We start from the raw sequence: 18,309 nt of genomic DNA on the forward strand, positions 1-18,309 counted from the left end.
TAAGCATTTGCTTGGTTCCCCTCATCCCCTTACCAGAAATAGTATTTTGCAAATTTAGAGCCAAATTTCCAAAGAGAACAAAGAGAAGGTTCACTTGGATTAAAAAGAGCAAGTTTTGGTTATCTGCTGTCTTGGCATACTTTCCAGAAAACCAGTCTCCTAGAGGTGGGACTTGAAATTTATTTGGTCCAAGCTTTTGAAATAAAATATTTTTTCCTTTCCTAACGTGATTTCAGAAATGTAGGAACTACTACAGCTGCTTAAATATCTTTTGGCCTAAACTGCAAGATGAACTACTCAGTCTTTTAATGAGCTTGAAGGTTTGTTTTGTGAAGTTTCTCTACTGATGGCAAGAAAACCATTTTACTTTGTTAAGCCAAACCCTGACTTGTTTCTATCAGAGGCATAGAGCCTAGTTTTGTCACCTTAGTGTACTTCTTAGTATGCAAACTGAGCACAGAAACGTTTTACCTTTACAACATAATACAGGCAGTAACTATTGGACAGATTATGTTACAAGTGCTTAACATAAGGAAGGTTAGATGGCCATGACAAGTCAATTCACTCAGGACACTACCATAACACCAGTCACACAAGGCTTTATTGAACATCATAGCTGAATTGGAACAGGAAAATGGATGCAGATACCTTGAAAGTTTGAGTTTTTCAAGCGAGACGCTTAAGTGAAAGCCCCTAATGGTCTGGGCTAGGGAAGAAGAGGGGCACACAGAAAGGATGGTGTAACACCGACTCGTTCCTTATATGTCACTTCTGACAACACGTTGTACACATTGCTTCTGGGGACACACAGGGAAATGTCACTGACTGTGCAGACAGTACTGGGTGAGAAAAAAATTGCCAGAAGAGCAACTTGCAAAAACACAAAGGGAGGATAGACAGTCAGTTCTCTTTTGTATTTAGTAATTGCCTTCTGCAGTTTTACTAATAGAGAAGGATGCTTGATGAGCATATTTATTATGCCAACAACGTAATTTAAGACAACTCTGACGCTCTACAGCTGTACATTAGAACTCAACTTCTTGGAAGAATTCTTATAAGTCACATCAGGGAAATTGTATATAACTTGGGCAAACTAGAAAGCAAATGAAGCATATAAAAATATATGGCTTAGTGAAGTATGTTATTTCTTTTCACTTAATTCTATGCAAAATAATAGTAAGATATAAAAATAAACTTTTCTCAAAACAATGCAACATGGCAATTAAATAGGAGACACCTCCAATGACTTTTTTTTAATAGTTTTGGGGAGAATTCCTCCACTGTGAGTTATTTTTTAAAATCTTACTATGCAAACATGAACTATCCTTTTCAAGGAATGAATAGTACACACATCTGATGAAACAAGAAGCTGCCATGATATATTGTGATCTATCCCCTCTCCCACTCCATCAAGCTCTCAAGTTCTGTTCCATTCCTCAGATAATTTCATACTAATTCACCTGGCACTCTTATATGGATTAAGAAATAAGTAGATGTCTTAAACTAAGAAATCATAATAAAGGGAATTGTATCCCACGGAAAATATAAAGCTTGTCATGAAGATTTTGTCCCTCTCTAATACCTTTCTTTACACAGATTCCCCCCCACCCCCGCCATACACTAATCACATGAAAGCAGTGGTGAAAACAAGGATTCGAATGTAAATAAAAATCTTCCTAGCATGAGGTATGTCACTGTTCACATGCAAATAAATGAACTTAAAAGAACTTTCAACACAGCTAGTAGGGCTTGAATTTTACTGTAAATACAGGTAATGAAGCAATGGGGTTTGCAACACTCAATTGAAAGAGTGAAGAACATCACACAGAAAGAAGCTAAATCATCACTTCAGAGCTCAGAAGGATTCTAGGGCACTAGAGCCTGGAGCCTTAGAAAGGCATACATACCATTTCCAGTTACATATAGAAAGGTTTATTCTCTGCCTAAAAGATCTGAAGTTACAGAACATGAAAGGAAGTATACATTTAACGAGAACTGCACGATCATTCTTAGTTCAGTGATTATTTACAGAATACTCTTTATCCTGTTTCTCTCTAGGATATCACTGCTATTAAGGAACTATTTTCACACTATCATTCAACTATTCCCAATTCTGCACGTGCATTTCCATCATCACTTATTCTGTTTACATAGTTCAACACTACCATTAGTATCATCTGTATTACAGCTGATAAGCTGTAGCTATTAGATTCTTTTGGTTTAGTTACAGAAAAAGGCAAACATTTTGGAGACTGGTCCAAAAATTTAACCAATAAAGGCTTATGCACTTATGACTTGTTGGTCAGCCACCAGCCTAAAGGTCTTCAACAAAGCAGAACCTGGAGAAAGTTTACTTCATGTTATTTATATCCGCCCTACCCAGAAACGCCATGAAAATCATTTTGCAACTAAAAGAGTCTTTATACAGTCTCAGCATGTTATTAATAAGATTAGAGGCCAGTTTAAAAGACAGGAAATATGATTTAAGAACAGTGACAAACTTGCTGTTTCCTACTGAATAAAACTGTCACTTCATTGGCTGAGTATTCATGTTTCACCTTCCAGAAAAACGGGTTATTTAGAGATATACAAAAAGAAAAACTTTAAAGTCAAATAGTCCATGAAACAATTTACATACTTAGGATGTCGGATGTCTGGCAGGGATCGCTCCAGTGCTATATTGTTGCTAACAAATATGTTGAAGCCATTTTCCCTATAAGCAGAATCATCATGGTCTTCCTCTGTGAGAGGGTACGGTTTTCCATGTTCACCTTTCCCTAAAAAGGAAGGAAACAATTATTTGCCTCAAACTGATAGCACAGAATGGACTACAAAGACAAAAATAATGGGCTGAACTTCAATTAGCATACCGAGCGGAATATCTCTTAACTTCCTGCAACACCTTGTATTGATGAATACAAAAGAAAGAATAACCTCTGCTGAGATGTTTCTAGGATGGCTTAGCACAGGCTACAGAAAAGGTGCTGCAGAAGGGTCATAAAGCTGCTCTGAAAAGTTTTCTAGTGCAGGGTTTGCTCCTTCTCCAATGTGAGGGATTGGCACATAGTGGGTGGCAAACTCCTTACACCCAGACAAACGTCAGAACAAAACTAAATGCCATCTTCACTTTTGGAAGAAGAAGTCATTTTCTTTGGTCCTATTTCCTTGGATAGGATTTGGCACATAAATATAACTTCATCTTACAGTTAAAGGAAAAATTGCTTTTAATCTATTTCAGATTCTTCATTACAACTTCATTTTCTCGCTGTTCCCCTTGCCTTTTCTTCTTCTTATTCCGCCCGCCCCCAATATAATAGAGCATTTATTTAAACTAAAAATAATAATAATAATAATACCCCCCATTAGAGGTCTCAAACACCTGTCATTTTCTAAATTCCTTAACCATAGTTCTATAAGAAAAAAAAAAAAACTTTCACAAAACATAGCAAGGTTTACTAATGATATTGAAGTTACATAGTTGGACTCTTAAGCATAGGTAGAACAAGGAGATTGAATTTACCTTTAGCAATACTGCAAACACAATTTCAAGGAATACCAGCTCTTTGCTCTAGCTCCCTTTGTACTTGGACACACATCTCAATTGTGACGAGCACCTCAGATTGCCGGATGAAAGGTTCATCCATTAAAATTATCAGTAGTTTCTGCTATGAACAGTACAGTGCTATTATATTGTTATTTTAGATTAAATCTATTTAGGCATGAAGGAGGAAAACAAAATGTCTGGTACTTGCATTCTACCTGGTTAAGAATTCCACAGTGAACCATCTCATTGATAAAGCAATACTCCAGTTACTTCCGATATAAACATATGAAGCAGATAGAAGAAAAAGCCTCGGAAGTCCCCTCTAAATTCACCCAGATTGCTTTCCTTCCATAGCCGCAGCCAGCTTAAAGCCATTTTGTACATAAAAATTCAATTTGTAAATTAAATTAAGTATGACCTTTTTGAATCAGAAGTGAGATTTCATAGCAGAATCATGAACAAAAGGATGAGTTTCAACAATACTCCTTTTGACTGATAGGAGTAAACTGAGTACTTTTTTTTTTAATATCTATCTATCTATCTATACACACATACATACAGCATTTTAGCAGGCTGAGCACTTCCCCACACTCACCATTTCCTAAAACAACGTCAGCATTCAAGTGTAGGCCATCCAATTTTCCAGAACAAATGGAAATGAAACTAAATGTTTTGCTCTGGGCTCCTTGAACACCCTTGCACTCTAAGGGACAAGCCAGACGTACTCAGTGCTTCTAATATCTCAGCATTGCTGATTTGGTTTCAGAAACAGGTCACTTCAGTTCTCTAAAGAAATCAGCTGCTTGTTCCCTGGCAAAACACAGATTTTCTGCTCCAGCTTTTCATTCCCAAGTTAGTTCTCATCACCAGTCACTTGGCTTGCTTAGTACCTACCTCAGGCAATTATACCTCCACTGGTCACAGAGCAGAGAACAAACAAAAAACACTTCAAAGAAAAATCAAAACACAAAAGTCTTCACTTCTTTGCAACTATTTTTATCCTCCTCATTCTTACAGAGGATGAGTCCTTCAAAGTTCTTAAGTCTCTCATGCCTACTGGTGTTCTCAAGAAGATACACTTTCCTCTACATCTAATTGATCAGCTTATAACCTCTCTGCTCCTCTCCCACCAGGCCCACTCATAAGAGAATACCTCCTTTCACCTGAGCGCTTTTAAGGAAATTAATCAACTTCCCAGCTGGATTTGATTAGTGACCAAAGCCACCTGATCCTCAGCTAATCAGGAGCAGCTGTGGAAGGGATGAAGAGGAAAGCATCAGAAAGCTGAGAAATATTCAGTAGTATCCTCAAAGCCTATGAACCTCTGTCAATGGTCTAAGTATTTCATATTGTACACCTGCAAAAGTTTAAAACACGGAATGTATAATTAAAGATAGTGTAGTCACACAATTTCAAAAAATTTTTGCAGATAAAGTATTCACTTTCTATCCCAAATTTTGTGCATATAATTACAACTTCACTTTAATTCTTAATGAAAATAATTACTGTTACCTACAAAGGAAAAAAAGTTAGTTTGCATTCTGAAATGCTCTTTGCTTACGCTATTTCATTTTGTCATTTTTATTTTCAAACATCCCTGAGATGCACATTATCACACCCTAAAACTAACAGAATACAAAACCTGAAACTAAGATGTGAATCTTTACAGTTTCATACTAAATGTGGTGTGCAACTACAATATTGAAACAAGCTGAGGATTCACAATGCTACTTAAAATTCCATAGTACAATTATATCAAATCTTCTCCATAATACAATAACAATAAGCTTAGAATAACATATTCTAAGTAGACCAAAGGTAACCGTTTGAATTTGCTTTTAATAAAAGATTTATCCATCTAATCACTAGTATAATAAAAATTCTAGAATAATAACTTATATAAGACACACTATTGCTAACAGATGTTTTTAAAGATATAATTCCTTGTATATTCTTGCTATTCACTGTGTATCAAGACAGGTGGTTTCTTCACTTTGCTTTGATTTTCTTAAAGGATTCTATTTCACTGTTCAAGAGAGGAGTGTTTTTCCTGGTACTGCCATTTCTTCATTGTCTCCTGCTACTAAAACTGAAGACAAGTAATTTTAAAGAGAAGTCTTCCTCACTGAGTATGAAGTACTATCACTGTGCACAAAAATCACATAAATCAAAAGGATATCATTGTTTTTGATCTAGAGCAACTCAGCAACAGGTAGGGTTTTCTCATACCGTGCTGCATAATTGTTTGGCCCACTGCAATATATAAATTGCTTTAGCACCGGTTGGTATACCGGTTGGTACACATGCAAAAGTTGGGTCACAACATGCATTAGAAGTTGTGAAGCATGACTACTTCCTAACACTACATTAAAATACACACCCTAGACCATTAACAGAAGCTTGTGGTTTTTTAAGAAACCAATGGGTATTTCTCTAAGCTTTCTAGTTTGCTTGCTCTTTCACCCTGTAGCTGCTCCTGACACCCACCAGCTCCAGCTAGAAAGCAGTTCATTAATTTCTCTAGAAGAGTTCAGGTTAAATAAAAGGCCATTTCTTATGGGTGGCCTGGGAAGAAGAGAAGGAATTAGCTTAGAAATTGAATAATAATAATAAAAGAAATAAGTACAATTTTTGGAGAACTTTTGGAGACCCTAAGGGTTCCTTTGTACAGTAAATTGCCACATATGAGTCTCCTCAGCATTAAAAATTGTGGTAAGCATATTAAAACTCTCTTCTTCTGTTACCAACTTTCCTTCCTAGATTACTGAAGGCAGTTGCCTTCAGTGCGTACTGGTCTGGAGCTGGACTATCCAAAAGTCTACATTAAATGCCAGAGTGAACAGAGAAAATTCATAACACATGAAGAGGAGCATTCTGGTGAAAAGAGCGTGGAGAGGCTGTCCCGTTACTGGCTACAGAAGGGTACTTCAAACCCTTCAACAGACAGAGATGAGCCCTCTTACACTGTTTGTTCTGCCTGAAGGCAAAGTAGCAATTCTGTAAGGGTATCAGGACTATAATGTACTATATAGGCAATAGCGACAGCAAGAAAACCCAACAGGGACTTTTTTGGCCTCTGTAGGCTTAAAAGGGGGTTGACCCAGACGTGATGGATCAAAGCAACCCAACTCTGACCGTGTCTGAGGCTGGTTTACACTTGCAGCGTAAATAATCCCAAAAACAAAGGACAAACAGAACTTTTTGTTCACTTACTCAGATTTTGATTTTTCAAGGTGGAAGAAGTAGTAGAAGAATCAATGAACCAGAATGATATGTGCGCTCAACCTGGGCCTCAAGCTCCCCCCCAGCATGCTCCCTTGTGGGGCACAAGAAAAACCCTAACAGTATTTTTTAATTTACACTGTGCTGTCTAATCTTATTGATTACAGGGTTCTTACACCTTGATTTTAACTTTTAGCTCAGTATTCCCTGTAGGCAACATTTTGAAAGTATGCCAGATTTTTTAAAAATACCATGTTAGTTTTGGAGTTGACATCTCTACATCAGTTATCATTATGTTATTGTAAAAGTTTTAATACACCACCTGAAAATGCTTACCCAATGACATTCAAACAAACAAATGTTAAAGTAAGATACTGTAGACATCAAGACTATAGACTCGGTCAAATATCAGACGCCATGTAAGGTTTTTTGTTTGTTTGGTTGGTTGGTTTGTTTTGTTTTTTTTTTTTAGTTTCACTCGAGGATGTTAATATCCTCAAGAAAATAATACACCCTATACCTAGCCCTAATGAATTTAAGTTTAATGCTTGATAGCTTTTGATAACTGAGAGTTTAAGGAAACCTCAGTTAAGGCATCTTCTGCTTATATTAAACACAGATGCAGCAGAAGGAGAACAACCCTTCTTGAACAGCAGGTGGCATGAAGAGAAGATTAGGGTGAGACAAGAAACTCAGAAACATTCTGTATACTCAGTACAAATGTATAATAGCAGAATAATGTCTCTGGATCAGCCACATCTGTACAGTTGCCAGGCACGATAATTATAAACAGAACAGTGGTATTGTTGGCAAAACATATCAGCTGTAAATAAATTTGAGCACGCAACAGAACAGTTCTGCAGAGCTTCCACATGTAGTGGATAGAGGATGCTGCTTGATAAAATTATAAACAACAACAAAACATAGTACAATAGGTTCTGGTTTCTATTTTTATTTTTATTTTTTAACACAGGAAAGCAAGTGGATAAAGAACACAACCCACTCAGTTTCCTGGGGGAAGAACTATGTAAAAATCTGAATTTTTTACTATTTATACCCACTGCTGGCAGTTCACTCAGGCAAGGCTTCACAGTCACACTAAGTCAAGGCTATAATTCACAAAAATATTTAAGCGTTAAGCATGTCCAAACATAACATCTGTAATTAGGAATGGGAATTCTCCATGTGCTAAATGCTTGACTAAATAAGTTTATTTTAATACATGAACTTAAAAATAAGTAAGCTTGCTTACAGTGTATCCCATAATGACAGATAGATTTGCTATTTTCTAAAATGTATTACACATTTTGTTTAATACCCCTAAATATTCCATCCAGAATCTATTACAACGTTGTCTGTGCACCTCACATGTAATCTCAGAGCCCATTCTCTCTTCTGAATATTCCCATGGGGAGAAAAGCTCTTATCTTATACTAAATCAATGTTTCAATATAAAATTGAAGTCCCAGGGGGATGGGGAGGTTAGTGATTACATTTCTTAGCAATGGCAGACAGAAAAACACATTCAAAATGAATGCAGTCACACAGCAGGTTCAAAAAAATAAAAGTAGAAGTAGTAAAAGGAGAAATAAAGACCATTAGGTGAAAAAAAAAAACAAAAAACAACATTGAGTTAGGCATCATCTTTCACCTTCCTGCCATGTTAACTTCTCCTCAACAGCCTTTTATGCTCCCTGATATAGGAGTCACAGTGTAAGTGGCCAATGGAAGTCAGAGGGCAAAAACTGTTTAAAGTAATTTGTACTATTTTTTACATCACCCCTGTATTTCCCTAATGTTTTTGTGGTGGTTGTTGTTGTTGTTTAATTTGACTTTGGAAAAGGCCTCTGCATAGAAAAATAAATGAGTCAAAATTCTGTTTAAGTATGCACTTCAATAGCACAGCTGGGTACAAGTTTTCTATTTCCTATTTTTCAAGTTTTCTGTTTTCTGCTGTGGAGATGGATTTCATACTATTTAAATTGATAAGTATAACAAAGTGTCCATTCTGAATTCAGACTGCCACCATATTCTGTTTTTTTTTGGGAAGTGAATTCCCATTTGAAGACTAAGAAATAGTCTTTATTTCAAAGGCTTCTCTGTATCATTCATCCTCACAGATAGGGGCAAGACATGCAGCACATCTGCTAAAATAATGGTTAAATTATCTTGAACAGAGAGGTGATTTCATAAATGCACAAAGTAGGATTTCTTTTTTTTTTTTTTTGACAGTAAATGTCTTGGTTTCTCCTAGAGTATCTACACTTGGTGGCGTTCTCATCCCATCTGCAAATTTTACATTTTGAAACCTTTGAAAGACATGTGGGTGAACTATACACACGTGGTTCAAGAGTCATGTCTAGTACATACTGGTTCATGGAAAAAAAGGGGGAAGCTACTTGGTCAAATGACTTTCATCTTTCATGCTAAGGAAGGTTCTGCTTGCCATGAACAAATGCCTTTTATGGTTTTACACGTCAATGTTCATTTCCAGTAAAAAGCACGGAGATTTTAGGTCAAGAAATGCAAAGGAAATTCTTTGCTGACTAGAGGGTAAGAACATGAAAATTGCACTTGGCTCATGTGAAACTGAGGCCTGCACATCAAATGGGACTAACCAAGTACCAAAAATATATATATATATATACATGTTACGGCTTTTCAGATAGAAAATAAGGAATTTTTTCTAACCATAAAAATAGTGAAATAATGGGATAGACAGGCCCGTGAACAGTGGAAGCCATAAATGGTAAAGAAAAGAATGATGCTGTGCCTCAGAGAGATGATCAATACAACTTTGGCCATCTAGTGAGGTTGATTCCTATCTTAAATTTCTGTGAACTCTGTAAGATGTAAAAGAAGGGGATAAGTTGCTGGAATTAAATTTTTTTTTCCTGTTTTTTTTTTTTTTTAATCTCCTCAGAATCAACAAAACTTGTAGTAGAAACTGAAATACATTTATCACGTCTTCTACTTTTCCCAAACTTCTCAGAGTGTCCCACTAGTTGTATAATTTTATGAGTCTGATTTATAGGAAAGCAATTTAATTGATTTTATATCAATGAAAATGTGATCAAAAATGCCTGTTTTATTTTTTTGCTACTCTATCTGGTAACAACTTGGAAAACCATTGCACTAAGATTTACAATACTTTAAATAATTTAATATATAACTCTGTCAAAGTCTGAAGCAATATAAAAGGCTGTTCCTTAGCATTACTGACACAGCTGTAATCAAATCTTACTTATGCAATTGGGAAAAATAAAAACCCTGGCAACTAAATCCCGAACAATGCATTTTTTAAGCAAGAATAAATCATCCATTTATAAATATATAACAAAATTTATTTATTACTGTTTCAAGATCAAACCACTACAGAAAGCAAACAATCCAAAATTCACTCCAGTTTTCTGGTAGAAAGCATTCAATTTCCTACTATTTTATTATCCTTCAGATGCCAGTAGCATATACAAGATTTCTTTTCAAGGATCACATTGTCTTCAGTAAGTGGTATAGAAATGTTACTGGGAGTAAACATGAGGCCTTGGGGTTTCAGAATTGCTGCTACAGTAACATGATGGTTGGCAAGAGAAATAAGAACTAAATTGCCTCCTCTTCAGGACTGTCCCTATACAAATAGCATAGGTTGGAAGAAAAAGATTTGGCTTTAAATTTTGATATTGACTGCCTGCTCACGCCTACAACTGTGAAAAAAATAAAGCCAAAAACACAGAGAGGAGGGATGAATATGCTCCCTAAAATTTTGAAAGGTACATTCATACAGTAGCGTAGTCAGATCTTTAGAGTATTGTTTGCTTATGGCTAGCATGAGGTAACAATGAAGGGAACCTGTTGCTAACAGAGAAATGTGATATATACTTCTGGTGCTGATGCATTCCCCCATTCATTAACAAAACAAAATTCCATACTTGGTAAGAGCTAGACAAAATAAGAACATTTCCTGGAAAGATGAGATTAGACAGATGAATGGGAACCTCTGAAATGAACTTATTTTACATACGCAGTCTTACTATGTTTGAGAAGCATTTCTGTTAAAAGAAATGCATATACAAGTGAAAAAAAAAAAAATACAGGTTTTTAACTGCAGTGGACATAACTTCCAGATTTTCATAGACTAGACCTCAGTCGTCTCTTCATGTTAATCTAAGATTGTAACTTCTGGGTCAGAATTCAATTAAAAAAATGGCATGAGATTTTAAGAAGCCATGAAGTGGAAGAAATGGATTAACAGTATTCTGTATATGCTAGGGGCATGGCAGTGCTTTGTGTGCTCTTCCTAAGAGCTGAAAGGTATCTTTACCGGATACCAGGTATCTTTACTGGATACCACTTTGCTGCTTCTTCCCAACACTTTACTGGATATTGCTACAAATTTCAGCCTGGACCTTGCTGCTAGCAGTTGCATCATAGCAAAAAGGTGGGTTATACAGCCAACAATTGGAAAAAAAACACATCTGTGTTCATGATAACTTTTACATTACTCATTTTATTTTTGCTACTTACATCCAGACAGTGTGCTTTATCTTAAATATGTGCACTTTCTCAGTCATTAATTAATTTCTAAATCTTATAGCCTATGTTTTCTTAGGGTAGTATATCCCTTGCCTTTTTAATCCTTTTGAAACACTAAAAATATAGCCTCTGAAGTTCCAACATATGCTTTGCAGAGCACAAATACAGTCTGTGGGGAGGAAGAGATTGCTTCAAAACACATCATGAGGTTATCTGTGGCATTGTTCTGTTTCAGCAAAAGGGTGACTGTATGTGAACTCTGAAAAGTAAGTTGTCTGAAGGTTTGGAAAAATACTTCACAAAAATAAATAAAAATATCTTAGAAATCTATCACTTTTAACAATTGCTTCAAGTACTACAATGGCTTGGCAAGCACAAAGACTCATTCTACACCATTTCCCACTTCAGTAAGCCTAGATTTAAGAAAATGAAGGGGGGGAAAAAAAAAAGCACACCATTTCATATGTCCAGTGTATTTAGAAAGCTGCTGTGTACAATGCAAGATAAGCAGCAACACATACTGTTTTGATATGAGTTTCTCTATCACTACAGCAGGGCAGCAATATCCTCAGCAGCATTCTGCAGGCTGAGCTGGATCTAATCACAACCCTGTAGCCAAGGGATGCATGGTACATCTTCTATTTAGTCTACTTATCACCAAATGCCACAGCCACTGGAATGCTTTTTTTCATTTAACATTAGAACAGACTGGTTGTAGACCATTAATCAGAGCCAAACCTTGTAAACATTGAATGAGCAAGCATGTGGGAAACACAGATCAACCACAAAAAAGGCTTCACAAATTTGGTTTAGCAACTGAATGACCTGCTAGGGTAAAAAGGAATTACTATGTAACCTGAAGAAATACTACTAATAGTGGTAAGGTGTTTGTTTCAGTGTTGAAATAAATTAATTCACACAAAACTGTCTCAAAAATAACATTCTAATAGTCTCTAGTGCTAGCAAGTTTTTTTATAATTAATGCAAATGTCCAAGCTGATCTCTTGGAAAAGCTCAAACTAAACTGTTACTTCCATAGTATATAAAAGAACTGAGCAGCTCCTCAAAGTTAATGCAAAATTACAGTTGCACAGGTATGGTTTTAGGAGGCCCAGAAATATAAAATTAAAGTCTTGTGTTGTAAACAACACAAGACTTTTCTCTCACCCTTTGTTTCTTAATTCTAAGACATATTATAAGCATGTGCTGTTTAATGTATTCCATCACAGGAAAGTAACAGGGTGTGCCATGGAGCAACTCTGTTAGTAGGAATTCTTTAATATTTTATTTTCTTTTTTCTTTTCATAAATCAACCTAAACTAGCTCTCAGAGCTGGGTTTGTGGCTGTTGCATAAATAAGATGGAACAGCCTGGAAAAAGGAATTTAACTATGCATGAGTCCACACTGTGCAACAGAAGCACTACCCCATGGTGTGCATCCTACAGAGAAAGAATCCATAGATTTAGCATGTAAAATCCCCACCAGAAGAAAGCCTACAGCCATTCTTACCTATGGAGATAACAAACACTCATAATTAAAGTCTAAGGCAGACTCAGGAACAAGAACTAAGCCAGCTGATTCCCAACGCAGTGACTCAGTAACAAGGCCATCCTTCCTCCTTCTGTAAAACTGAGAAGAGGACTTATAAGCAAAGGGAGTTTGCAAACTCAGGGCCATGACAGTAACTTCCTCATGTAGTATGTATATGTTTTATCTCATATTCAAGTCCACATGGACCTACAACATTATAAAATTCAGTGCCATTGTTCTCAGATAATCATTAGTTTATGAGGCTGACACTGAGTACACACGTAATTACCTAGTTTAATAAACAAACCACTTCCTCAAAATTCAGATATATGAGAATTAACCTCAAGACATTCTGTGTGATCTCAAGGAACTGAATCAACATGCCAAGATTTAGCAAGGTGCAGTTACAGCAGATAAACAACTGAAACTCAAGCTATGACATGTTCATGGCTTTGGTCTACCTAAGTCTTTATGCTTTACTTAAAGTACAGTACTTTTGTTTTTTTTTTTTTTTCCTACGAGACCTAAAGTAACACTTTGTATCTCAATGCTTTTTTCTCCTTTCCATGTCTTCTTTTGATTCATCAGTTACATTCCTTTTCTGAAAACCATCCCTTCCAACCCAAACCATTCTATGATTCTATGAATTTAAGAAATGATAGAGAAATCATTTCCTACTTTCCCAGGTAGTGAACTTAACTTTTAAAATCGTTGAAAACATCATTTGTTTAGCTGAAGTTGAGAGAAATTATAACAGAGGATTTAGACCAGATCAAGACTTGTTGACGTTGAGGAAGATTCTCTATATAAGATTAAATCTGGCATTTTACAATGTTTTCAATTTTTGACATACCAAGATAAACTCATTCTTATTACTGAGTCTTTATTCTTTTGTTTTCAATATATTTTCAGAATAAGTTTTCCAAAATCCATGATGCTTTTGCTAAAGTCAGACTTGAAGCTGACAGAAATCACTAGTAATGAGCTCACTTCCTTTATAATGCATTTATCATCTTGACGGCCTGTGAAAATGCATGAAATACACTTAAGGTTATTGAAAGAACCTATCCTTCAATAGGATTTTAATGCCTGTAGGAGTTTGTTCTAAAAATAAATAAATGAATTAAAAGATCCCTATACATTACATCTTGGTTGTACACTAAGCAATGAGAAACCTCCTGATCAATTCCTTTCCTTCTCTCTTCTCCCATTTGTTTGTATCAGTTGACTAAGAAATATCTGAAAACATTAACTGTTCTTTATCAAGGCATTCAGTGAGACAGTTGCCCTCAAAGTTTCTTATTAAAGGGCCTTCTCAGAACAGGGATTTAGCTCCTGAATTTAGTTTTTACAGTTATGAGACTAAACTTCCCTAAAATGATAGGTCTAAATTGAGCCTCACTAGTAGGCTAAAACTGCAGCCAAGAATCCATCCTTTTATGAATTTCCTGATTAGCATTTTTGAGATGTGTAGTTATTATATACCATATGAAACAGATACACACTGAAAAAGTGTTGTTACTTGAGCATATGACATTGCCAAAAAGTACTCAAGGACTCCTAACTTCCAGGTAAAACATTAGAATCCTTGGGAGAAAATGAATAAATAAATAAATAAATAAATAAATGCGCAGATGAAAAGATTATCTGTATCACAGCTTATTAAAAACTTCAAAGAAGTTGATTGTTGTATAAGCTGGGGAAAAGGTCATTTAAATGCCATACTTAAGTGGCAGTATGTTAGTAACTAGCTTTACTTACTGATTAATAACAGCTAATTAGGATGTCAACCCTCTAGAACTTTAACACCTTGAAGCTTTCACTCCTTTTTCTGAAGCATGTGAAGTTTGGATTTCTTCCCAGTATAACTGCTTCAGTAAAAGCTGGGAACAAAAATATATAGAAAAGCAAATAAACTAATATGTTATCTATTTAGAGTCTTTTTTTGGATGACAATATTACAATTAGATTAGTCTCTCAACTAAAAATCCCTGGAGAGTGACTCAAAGTATCCAATAACCAGAATTGCATTCCTGCCCTTGAAGGCAGGAAAGCAGACCTGGGAGGACAAGGGAACCAGCACTAAAAGGTGTCTGCCATCTTACCCTCCAAAGAACACTCCTTTCCTGATTTATACACTCACTGTGTATGAAGCTCACTGTGCTTCAGGATCAGTCTCACCTTTTGTAGGCTGCTGTGGAACAACAATGCAAGGAGCAACTGGAAGTATCAGCAGCCTCACAGACATAGACTGGTTTCCAAAACACGTTCTTATTATTATCCAAATTAGAATTATTATTCAATATTATTATAATTATTATCCAAATAATTAGCATGTAAAATACAAGCAATAGCCTGGGTAACCTGAAATTACTTAACCATGATTTAAAAACATGAAAGGATAGACCTCTTTTAAGAGTAAAATAGCTGACAAATAGCAAAAGCAAGATTGACTCCATGTTTTAAAAATACTGATAATGCCATGAATTTTATTATTATTATTATTATTAGCAATGACTATTAAATTCAAACCTCTTGCTGGCCTTTTGAAGGCCAAAAGGCTAAAATACACTCTGAAATTGTGCTGAAATCTGCTGTGTGACCTGCCAAGTTGTATTTTCAATACATGAAAAATAGTCTTACAACATCAAGTCAAATACGAGCACATAGATAGTACTGTAAAGCAATACATTATTCATCATCTTCGAAGAGCCTTAACAATGCAACAGTAAGGTAAACAATTGGTGAATTTGAGAGTGTAAATAGCTTTCTAGTTTCTTTGGAAAGGTTTTCTTGTGATTATCATCATGATTATTCTAGATGATAAAGTCTGTAACACATAAGGTTACTGAGGAGTGTGCAGGTAATAAATATGTGGCACCATCATACTGTGCTGATAACCAGTTCCCTCCAGTATTACGTACATTAGAGGGGGAAAAAAGCTCCTCTTACGGGTCTTTTGACATGGATTCAGGTCAAAGGAAAGCCTTCCTTAAATCTTTAAATGAAAGCGTCTTTAAAGCTGGTTGACAACACCTTATTCTATGTTTCAAACTTAAAAGATGATACAAAAGTAGTAAAGGAAATTCGTCTTTTGTCATTGCTTCTGAATTAAAAAGTATGGTGTTGATATGCTATAATTGCTGCCAAGTACTTGTTACAGTTCTTTTGCCACAGTTTAGTGACGATGCATTTTGCCCTTCATTGAATTGGGACTTTCAGAGCAAAACAAGTAACAACTGGAAACTGAAATACAAAAGAAAGCAATGTTTCTTTGTGCCACTGAGCCAAGCTATAATTGCTCTGAACTGACAAACTTGATAATTTTCACACACATCACAAGTCAACTCAATTTAGATGTTCTATAGAGCTCTCCCTTCCTCCTCCTTCCACACAAAGATAAATCTATTCTAGAAGACCCTCTGTTGTGTGTTCATTTCTTTTTCTCTTTGTACTTCCAGGCAGCCACTCTTTTCAACTCCCAAGTATTAAACATTATACATTAAATACATTCACCAGCATCACAACTTCATCACTAACACTGATGTAAGTCTACTGACAGATCTTTACTGCTGTACAGAAGGGGCAATAATAACCTTAGGACTATCATAAGTTAATTGGCAGTCAGCATCTGTTTCTTGGTGTTTTCTTTTAATTTTATTTTGCTTTGGTTTGGTTGTTTCTTTTTTGTTTTAAATTGTGCGTGCACTGAGACCAATATGCAAATACATGGGGAAAAGAAAAAGAGGAAAGATGAGCAACTTCCAAAATTTTTTAAGAGCACTTTCTGAATTTTACACACTAGTTTCAAGCTAGAAAATGTATCATTGGTTTATAGTGTATACATAGACATTTCTTGCTGAGTTACTGGAAATACTACTTTCCTTCTGCCTGTCATGGTAAAAATCAACGTGCCAATGCCCAGTACAGAAGGGTACACTGGTAGTCCTTACAAATTAGCCTACCAATTACGTTCCAGTGGTAATGAGTTTTCAAAGGAGGGTGTGGGGGTGTGGATGGGGCTGGGGAAGAACTGGGGAAGCATCTAGCTAATTTCAACCACTAGAAATGCCTCAAATATTTGTTTCTTGTACTGGGACCACTGAGTCATTGTGCTTTCCAGAAACAACTCTTAAAAGGAACCTTGACTCTGACTTACAGCCATACATGAACTCCCTTTAATATATAGATTTAAGTGGCGAGAGTTGGTTTTATCACAGGCACAATTTTCCGACACAAACAAATGCTATACAGTCACAGTTACTCTTCTGGCTTCTTCTGTAGCCATTTATTATGAAGTGGTAATGTGAGATCCTGAGGAGGTATGTATTAAATCCCAAATCACCACTTAACTAATACAGTGAAATATTATTTCACAATCTGAGGAAGCAAGTTTGTTGTCATCCAGGAAAAAAACTTCAGCATCTGTGAAAAATCAAACAAAACATCCCTGTATTTTCTACATATCAAGGTTTACACTTTCGGAGAAGGCATTGCTGTAAGTATTTCAAATATCTCTTTCCAAACCAGTATTTGAGAGCATAATAGATTTATTTATGCTTGGCACCTGGCTTCAAATTGTTTTCAGGAGGACATCCAGACCATTAAGCTTGAGTGTTAGAATCAGATCATAGTTGACAGTGCTTTATATTTTACAGTGCAATGTTTTTTTTAGTACGTGAACCACTTTATGTAACTACGGTAGATTGTAACCATCTCTTTCTTATTATATACCCTTCGTATGCCATTTCCTTGACAAGCAATGATTAACATTCCATTTCAGAATTTTTTAATCATGTCAGACTTGCATTGAGATAAACCGATGAACATTTTTGCCTTTTATGAAACAATACGTTGTAAACTACAGGAAGCATATTCATGATTAATGCTATGAACAACTAGGTTATGACTACTTATCAGACCTTGGCTAACACTGCAGTTCCAATTATATTGCAAGTTCTCAAATCTTTCTAAAGGGATTGCAAGATCAGAAACCTAAATTAGATTTAGTAAATTTAGTTAATATACAGTGTTGACAGAGTTCCAAATGTATAATACCATCTGAAAAACAGGATAAGTAAATCAGTATTTTAGTATATACTACCCCCTCCCCCGCTTTGATTATTGTTCTTTGCATAAGTATCACAGAACTATTTTTTTCATAACCTATAGCAACATTAAATGCAATTCCCTATCTTATGTAATTCCCCTGTATGATGTTGCCTAAAAACTTCTAGAGTCACTCTGGCACTAAGTTTTGCTTTGAAAAGTTCTTCTAAACCTAAGAACAGGCACTGTTCAGAACAATAAAGACTAACCACAGAAGTCTGGGGAAATTATTCTATCACACTTCATTCTGAAGAACTAAGATCAGAAGTGATGGGAAAAAAATAAAATCACCAGTGCACCATTTCTTTAGGTCACACAGAAGTCAAATCTCAGGTGTTCACTACTTCATACTCGTGTACACAAAACATTC

The 18,309-nt window shown here is 35.7% G+C and overlaps 1 protein-coding gene across 1 annotated transcript in view; it reads right to left on the reverse strand.

The window, feature by feature from the left end:
- Nucleotides 1-18,309, reverse strand: part of GALNTL6 (polypeptide N-acetylgalactosaminyltransferase like 6) — a 457,489-nt gene that overhangs the window by 263,681 nt on the left and 175,499 nt on the right. The window contains 1 exon segment of the mRNA XM_040555653.1: nt 2,639-2,777. Within this exon segment, the coding sequence (XP_040411587.1) occupies nt 2,639-2,777 (139 nt within the window).

This window comes from Cygnus olor, chromosome 4, assembly GCF_009769625.2.
Source record: "Cygnus olor isolate bCygOlo1 chromosome 4, bCygOlo1.pri.v2, whole genome shotgun sequence".
NCBI lineage: Eukaryota > Metazoa > Chordata > Aves > Anseriformes > Anatidae > Cygnus > Cygnus olor.